Source organism: Rhinopithecus roxellana, chromosome 2 (assembly GCF_007565055.1).
Source record: "Rhinopithecus roxellana isolate Shanxi Qingling chromosome 2, ASM756505v1, whole genome shotgun sequence".
NCBI lineage: Eukaryota > Metazoa > Chordata > Mammalia > Primates > Cercopithecidae > Rhinopithecus > Rhinopithecus roxellana.
The window spans coordinates 134,555,172-134,563,534 of NC_044550.1; the positions used below are offsets into that span (position 1 = coordinate 134,555,172).

At 57.5% G+C, this 8,363-nt stretch overlaps 1 protein-coding gene across 2 annotated transcripts; it reads left to right on the forward strand.

Moving 5' to 3' along the window:
- The first annotated feature begins 57 nt into the window (after positions 1 to 57).
- TMEM129 (transmembrane protein 129) lies at positions 58 to 5,063 on the forward strand. Of its 2 annotated transcripts, XM_010384341.2 has the most exons (4): positions 58 to 437; positions 2,473 to 2,947; positions 3,435 to 3,594; positions 3,675 to 5,063. In XM_010384341.2, the coding sequence occupies exons 1-4, from the start codon at positions 233 to 235 to the stop codon at positions 3,921 to 3,923; spliced, it is 1,089 nt and encodes a 362-aa protein (XP_010382643.1). In that variant the 5' UTR covers positions 58 to 232; the 3' UTR covers positions 3,924 to 5,063. The 2 variants fall into 2 exon arrangements, with proteins under 2 accessions (XP_010382643.1, XP_010382644.1); XM_010384342.2 differs by lacking the exon at positions 3,435 to 3,594 and having other exon boundaries at positions 3,675 to 4,317.
- The last annotated feature ends 3,300 nt before the right edge of the window (positions 5,064 to 8,363 follow it).

The window sequence follows — 8,363 nt, forward strand, 5'->3', positions numbered from 1 at the left end:
AGGTGCAGTGCCGCCTCCAGGGCGGGCCCTGAAGAGAGGCCGCACCCTCACGGGGACTGCATCTCCCAGAGCGCCCCGCGGGCGGCCGGGCGGCGGGACTCCATCTCCTAGAGTGCCCTGCGGGCGGCCGGGCGGCGGCTGCCGCAACCAACAGGTCGTGGTCTGGGCGCTGCGGCCTCTTCCCCGCGCCGGGGGCGGGGTCCTCGCCGGACAGCTTCCCGGCGGCGGCGCGATGGACAGCCCCGAGGTGACCTTCACTCTCGCCTATCTGGTGTTCGCCGTGTGCTTTGTGTTCACGCCTAACGAGTTCCACGCGGCGGGGCTCACGGTGCAGAACCTGCTGTCGGGCTGGCTGGGCAGTGAGGACGCCGCCTTCGTGCCCTTCCACTTGCGCCGCACGGCCGCCACGCTGTTGTGCCACTCGCTGCTGCCGCTCGGTGAGGCTGCTCTGGCCGGCCAGCCGCGTCGTCTCCTGCGCAGGGCTTGCTGGGAGGTCAGGAGGAGGCCTCCGCCAGTTCGCCCAGGCCCCGAAAGCGCCTGGGCGCAGCTGGGGAGAGGCGCCGGTCCTCATCCAGAGGGACCGCGGCGTGGGCTGAGCGCGCTTAGGGGCGCCGCCGGCGCTGGCTTGCAGGTGACGGGAACCCAAGTACAGAACCTTGGGCAGGGGATGCCTCGGCCCACCGAGTCCTGAACCGTCACGTGCCTGGGGGTTGCAAGGCCAAGCAGCCTTTGCTTGTCGTGGTTGGGGGCAGTGGCCAGGAGAAGGCAACTGTTGCTTGAGTCCAACAGAAGGGGTCAGAGGGGCTGTGTGGAGGGTGGCACTGCTCTAGGCCTTGGAAGGTGGGTGTAGGGAGAACAGGCGGATTTGGAGGCAGTTCCGGTTTGGGGGCGCCACAGGGGCAGAGGCTGAGGAGGGCCTCTGTGGAGTTGGGACCCTCAGAGTTGTCCGGGGGGTGTTGGGATGGGCCCCAGGTGCTAACTGGGGCTCTGGAAGGTCCTTGTCTCAGCTGGTTGGATGACGCACAGGTGGGAGGTGGGGGGTGCAGTGGCTGAAAAGGGATTTCAAGGGGGGACCTCTGGAGGACACAGGGGCACACGCAGGTCTGGGAGGACAAATGGCCAGTGGCTGGCCAGGTCTGCCGCTCTGGGGAAACGAGGGGTGACCCTCCACATCCCGGTGTGAGAATGCAGCTGCCCGGGCCCAGGAGAGCTGGAGGCAGGTGTGGGGTGGAGACGCCCAGGCCTGCCTCATGGAGAGGGTGGGCTGGGGGCCCACTTGAGAGATGGATGGGGTTGAGTGGGGCTAGGGCCCTGACCAGGCCGCTTTCGAGGGCTACTGGGTGGGGTTCTGTATCCGTTCCAACTGCACCCTCCCCATTCACCACAGGTGCATCATGGCGGCCACACATGGAGCAGACAGCACAGTTGACCTCACAGCTGGATGTCAAGCTCTTTTTATTTTTAACTTAGTTTGAAAGTTTTCAAGCTTTATTAGGTATTAGTTACCTATTGATTTTTATTTATTTATTTATTTATTTATTTTTTGAGACGGAGTCTCACTCTGTCACCCAGGCTGGAGTGCAGTGGCGCGATCTTGGCTCACTGCAACTTCGTTTCCTGGGTTCACACCATTCTCCTGCCTCAGCCTCCGAGTAGCTGGGACTACAGGCGCCCGCCACCACGCCCGGCAAATTTTTTTGTATTTTTTAGTAGAGACGGGGTTTCACCGTGTTAGCCAGGATGGTGTCAATCTCCTGACCTTGTGATCTGCCCGTCTGGGCCTCCCAAAGTGCTGGGATTACAGGCGTGAGCCACCGCGCCCGGCCCCTAGTAACCTATTGTTACATGTCACGTTACCTTGAAATTCAGTGACTGGGCCAACTCCAAATGTGGACTATTACTTTTTGCCAACTGGAACCTGCTAGTGCAACTCCTCCCCGTCTCCATTGCTTATTGGACCTTCAAATTGTCCCGGATCTGGCCAGCAGGGCCCTGAAGCTGGCTCTGTGTCCTCTGGGCGTGTCCCATCATTCTTTGACCCTTGCTTCCTTTCTCGCACACAACTTCTCAGCTCTGGGAAGGGCCACATTTGACCAGCCTTCTCAGAGCCGGTGAGATTGAGAGACCGAGATCCTGTCCAGGCAGCTGCCCTGGGCAGGCCAGGGGTCAGCTCTGCCTGAGGGGACACTTGATTGTGTTTATTTTTCCCTTTCTAGGCTTTTGTAGTTTTTTCAATTTTTACATATTGTATGAAACTAAAGCAGCAAATTAAACACCTTTTCCCCTAATATATCCTGCCATTGCCACAGGCAGGGACAGAGTGGGCTGGCTAGGGAAGTGCAGAGTGGGTAAAACCCACTTACCCTGGGAGGTGACCCTGGAACCCGGGCAGAGGGCCAGGCCCAGGGCTGTGTGGGGGTGGACAGCGGCCTGGCACCCACTTTCTCCTGAGGCTCACCCTGTCCTTTGCAGGCTACTATGTGGGCATGTGCCTTGCGGCTTCAGAAAAGCGGCTCCACTTCCCCAGCCAGGCCCCTGAGGCCTGGCAGCTCTTCCTGCTGCTGGCCGTGACCCTCCCCTCTGTCGCCTGCATCCTGATCTACTACTGGTCCCATGACCGGTGGGCCCGCCACCCACTGGCGCGCACACTGGCACTCTATGCCCTCCCACAGTCGGGCTGGCAGGCTGTTGCCTCCTCCGTCAACACTGAGTTCCGGCGGATTGACAAGTTTGCCACTGGTGCACCAGGTGCCCGTGTGATTGTGACAGACACATGGGTGATGAAGGTGACCACCTACCGAGTGCACGTGGCCCAGCAGCAGGACGTGCACCTGACTGTGACGGAGTCTCGGCAGCACGAGCTTTCGCCAGACTCGAACCTGCCCGTGCAGCTTCTCACCATCCGTGTGGCCAGCGCCAACCCTGCCATGCAGGCCTTTGACATCCGGTAAGAGTGTGGTGCCTGCGGGGGTGCAGAGGGGGTGCAGAGGGCACGCGGCAGGCCAGAGCCAGGCTCTGGCGCCATGACCCCTGGGAGGTGCTAGGCGTAGCCGGTGTGGACTCCAGCACTACTGGACTTGTGTGACACCAGGCAAGGTGTCCACGAGACACCAGTCACTGAGGCCTCCTGCACAGCCCTCCTTTGGGCCCCCCTGCACTCTTGGCCTCCTCTTCCATTCTCCCTGGAGCCGTCTCCCCCAGATTCTTGGGGAGCACTCAGGACAATGCAGCCCTCAGGCTGGATAGCTGCCTTGCTCCTAGGTCTGCCCCATGCCCAGGTTGGGCTGTCTGGCACTGGGTCCCTGGGCTCTGGCCTTAGCCATCTCTCCTGGTTGGTCCTGGTGCGACAGCTGCCCTGTCACTCCTTGGGGTATGGCCTCCATCTCCCCCTCCCTTCGCCCTGCAGAGGGGCCCAGCAGCTCTCCTCCCTGCAGGCTGAACTCCACTGAGTATGGGGAGCTCTGCGAGAAACTCCGGGCACCCATCCGCAGGGCAGCCCACGTGGTCATCCACCAGAGCCTGGGCGACCTGTTCCTGGAGACATTTGCCTCCCTGGTAGAGGTCAACCCGGCCTACTCAGTGCCCAGCAGCCAGGTGGGGGCCTGGGCCAGGTGGATGGGTGGGTGCCCATGGGTGTCTGCCTGGGCTCCTGGTGACGCTCCACCTGCCCGCAGGAGCTGGAGGCCTGCATAGGCTGCATGCAGACGCGTGCCAGCGTGAAGCTGGTGAAGACCTGTCAGGAGGCAGCCGCAGGCGAGTGCCAGCAGTGTTACTGCCGCCCCATGTGGTGCCTCACCTGCATGGGGAAGTGGTTCGCCAGCCGCCAGGACCCCCTGCGCCCTGACACCTGGCTGGCCAGCCGCGTGCCCTGCCCCACCTGCCGCGCACGCTTCTGCATCCTGGATGTGTGCACCGTGCGCTGAGTGGGCTGGGCCTTGAGGTGACTCTGTGTCCCCCCAGCCACGGGGCGGGGAAGGGGGTGGCTGGGCCTCCTGGCTGGCAAAGGGCTCTACTTAAAGCACATGATCTGGAGCACCTCACCTCTGCCCTGGGTCTGCAGAAGGCTGAGGACTTTTGGTTAAAAGCAATCCTCATGAAAACACCTCACTCTGCTTGGCAGCCAGGGTACAAGTCCTGGGTACCTCCTCTTCGCGTCCCTTCTGCCCCCTTCCTGCTGCTGGGGGCAGATCCTGCACACACAGAACACAGCGTTTGCCCCCGAGCCATTCCTTGGAGACCCTGGGTCTACCCCAGGTGGTCGTCACCTGGGCCATTTGCCTTACTTCCCTGGAGCACACCCGCCCTCAGTTAGGTGCCAGACCCAGATCCGCATTCTCCTGCCCTGTCCTGGAGCTGGCCCCTGGCTGCCTGGAGAACCCTGGGTAGGTCCCAAGGGTGGGATAGAGAAGAGGGCACCGCTGTGGTGTGGGAGCAGTCCTGGGGCTTCCTGGTGGCTGTGGCCAGTTGAGGGCCATTCCTTGGTGGGGTGGCAATGGAAGGACAGGTCAGAGTGCCCTCATTTGTGGGGCTGCCCCTCAGGGGTTCTCATCCTGTCCTTGGTGCCTTCTGCTGCCCAACAAGTCCAGGGAAGGCCGAGGCCTCAGACTGCTGGGTAGGGGTGGGGGTTGAGGACCAAAGTGCCATAGTGACATCCAGAACACAAGCCCACCAGGGGTCCAGCACAGGCTGCCCACTCCCCAGGGTCTCCCAGGCTCAGAAGGGGGTGCACGCCCCGTGTGGTCAAGGCTCTGGTGGGTGTCTTGCCCAGTTCCTGTTGGTTCAAGGGGAGGGGAGATGTTGGCCAGGCCCCAGGCATAGCCCTGACACAACCTGCGGCCCCAAAGCCCCTGGGCTTGGCTGTTTCAGGCAGAGGTGATGGACTCAGGTGGCCTGACCCTTGGGATTTGGGAGGCTTCCTGGAGCACTCAGCAGGTGAAGGCAGCAGGGGCCGTGGCTGGGAGCCAGACCTAGCCTTGATCCTGAGTTTTTTTTTTTTTTTTAAGACGGAGTCTTGCTCTATTGCTCAGGCTGGAGTGCAGTGGCATGAACTCGGCTCACTGCAAGCTCCGCCTCCTGGGTTCACCCCATTCTCCTGCCTCAGCCTCCTGAGTAGCTGGGACTACAGGTGCCTGCCACCGCGCCTGGCTAATTTTTTGTATTTTTAGTAGAGACGGGGTTTCACCGTGTTAGCCAGGATGGTCTCGATCTCCTGACCTCGTGATCTGCCCGCCTTGGCCTCCCAAAGTGCTTGGATTACAGATGTGAACCACTGCACCCAGCTGATCCTGAGTTTTAAGGGCTGCCAAAGAGGGGCAGTGGGTTGGGGTTGTTTTTACTACAAAAGAAGTAACTTAGTTTTGGGCCAGGCGCGGTGGTTCAAGCCTGTAATCCCAGCACTTTGGGAGGCCAAGACAGGTGGATCACGAGGTCAGGAGATCGAGACCATCCTGGCTAACATGGTGAAACCCCGTCTCTACTAAAAAATACAAAAAACTAGCCGGGCAAGGTGGCAGGCGCCTGTAGTCCCAGCTACTTGGGAGGCTGAGCCAGGAGAATGGCGTGAACCTGGGAGGCGGAGCTTGCAGTGAGCTGAGATCCGCCACTACACTCCAGCCTGGGCGACACAGCGAGACTCCGTCTCAAAAAAATAAAATTAAAAAAAAAAAAAGAAGTAACTTAGTTTTATAAAGACAAATGTATTGTAGCCAAATGACACCGTATTTAATAAAATGTACTCTGAAGTGATGTACTGTGTTTTGTGTGGCCCGATATTAAAACCAAACTTTTGTCATAGTTGGAGAATGGCCTGGGGGTGTTGGAGAAGCCACCTTAGAGGTGGAATTGTGCGCGTGGCGTGCTTTGTTCAGAATAAGGAGGAAAAAACCCTTTGGTTGGGTGGCGGGTGCGGTAGGAACCTTCTCTGATTTCTAGTTTGGGGACTCTGGGATCTTGACAACCCCCAACCCAGGGCTATCTGCAGGAGCAGGGCAGGAGGGGCAGAGACACATCCTGGGGGAAGTCACTGTGTGGTCGCCACTGTGGCTCCTTCCAGATTCAGGAACTGATGTGCGGACACGTGGGTAGCCAAGGAGCGAGCAGTCTTTCCGGTTCACTTATGTTTGCAGCTGCCTCCTGTGAGGACACCAGGCTGTCTCTACTGACCTCACTGTGGGTCACGGTGGCCCAGGAATTGCCAGCTAAGCACCTAGGGCAGACAAGGCGGCACCCGGGGTTCCCCACAGCACTGGGCCCTCGGGTGAGCACCCCAGCAACTGGACAGTGAGCGCTGGCTGCTGTTTTCCCCATTCTGCTTCTTGACTCACAGGACGGTTCTTGGGGAAACAGTATACGTAATCCTGTTGAAAGATATCACAGTGGGCTTTAGTTTCTTGTGCTCCAAGTGTCTTCCGATTCTTTTCAGTGTGGTGCTTTCACTAGCATTCTTTTGCATACACAACCAGGCACTGCTTTAACCAACGACAGACTAGTGAGCATCTACTGAGGGGCTGTTACAGACCCTGACTGTGTGCCAGGCCCTAGGGCTCCCAGGCACTTGGACTCTTTGGCTCTGTGCTGTTAACTTAGAGGAGACTTTATTTCTTCTGAAAAGTTACAGCCTGATGATGAGAATCGCTTGAACCCGGATAGCAGAGGTTACAGTGAGCCGAGACTCCACTCCACCCCAGCCTGGGCGACAGAGTGAGACTGTCTCAAAAAAATAAAAAAGTTACAGCCTGCAAGGTGGCCTTTCCTGCAAGGAAAGCACAGCCTCTGGCCAAGACCAGAGATGGGCACTTCAGAGGAGGAGGAGGGGTTGGGGCAGGAGCTGAATGGGTTGGCTAAACATGCATATTCAGCAGGTGACAAGAAGATCTATGAATATTCATGAAGGCAGTCCTGACGCTTGCATCCTGAACAAACATAATCCACATTCACTTTGGGGTGGAGACTTAACATTTAAATGTATTATAATGAGGTTCTACACAGGCCAGAAGTGGTCCATCACTGTGGTCTCTTATCTGGACCAAGTTACTGAAATCAGTCGCCTGTTCAATGAAACCTGTAGTTCCAATGAAACCTGTAGTTATGGCTAGTGGAATAGGGACTGGGGGATCAGTTGGCATCTGGTGGAAATGCAAATTGGTTTTTATTGTTTTGAGACAGGGTCTCACTCTGTTGCCCAGGCTGGAGTGCAGTGGCGCCATCTGGGCTCACTGCAGCCTTGACCTCCCAGGTTCAAGCAATCCTACTTCAGCCTCCGAGTAGCTGGGATCACAGGCATACACCACCACAGCCGGCTAATTTTTTTGATTTTTAGTAAAGAAGTCTTGTTATGTTGCCCAGGCTGGTCTTGAATTCCTGAGCTCAAGCGATCCTCCCACCTTAGCTTCCCAAAGTGCTGGGATTACAGGTGTGAGCCACAGTACCTAGCCTTTTTGTTTAAGTTTTTTGTAAGACAGGGTCTCGCTGTTGCCCAGGCTGGTCTTAAACTCTGGACCTGAAGCAATCCTCTGGCTTCAACCTCCCAAAGAGTTGGGATCACAGGCATGAGCCATCATCTCAGCCACTGCACTGTTTCAATACTGCTTATCTCAAGGCCAGTGCTTGTTGCGCTACTAAGAGGAAAAGAAAAGCAGTGTGACAGTAAGAATATAGTTTAAATGTAGGGTGTGTGACTTAACCCTTGCCTGGCATGACCTTAGGTCCTATTCATAATTTGGTATCTTATTGCCACTGTTGTCTGTTCAGTTGTTGAGGGCTTAGGATTTTAATTTTTTTTGAGACAGAGTTTTGCTCTTGTTGCCCAGGTTAGAGTGCAGTGGCATGATCTTGACCCACCACCTCCCGGGTTCAAACAATTCTCCTGTCTCAGCCTCCCGAGTAGCTAGGATTACAGGCATGCGCCACCACGCCAGGCTAATTATTTTTAGTAGAGACGGGGTTTCTCCATGTTGGTCAGGCTGGTCTCGAACTCCCGACCTCAGATGATCCTCCCACCTCGGCCTCCCAAAGTGTTGGGATTACTAGCGTGAGCCACCGCACCCTGCAAAGATTTTTAGTTTACAGTATTGAGGGTTATGGGATGCCCAGGGCCTGGGGAGGGAGGGGACAGGATGTATCTCCTAGTCTTAGGATGACCTTTCCAAGTTCAAAAGGGGGCGGTGGGCACACCAAGGCACAGTCCTGAGGGCAGCAGGTGCAAAAGCCAGGCCCTCCCAGAGGTGTAGGGCCTGAGAGGGATCCCAAGCATCCCTGGAGCTCAGCTTCCTGGACCTGACCCCACTGCCCACTATTTTGGCTGGTTCCACTCTCCCCTGCATCCCTCACGTTGTCCCCAACAGGAAGCTGTGGGAACCTGTTCC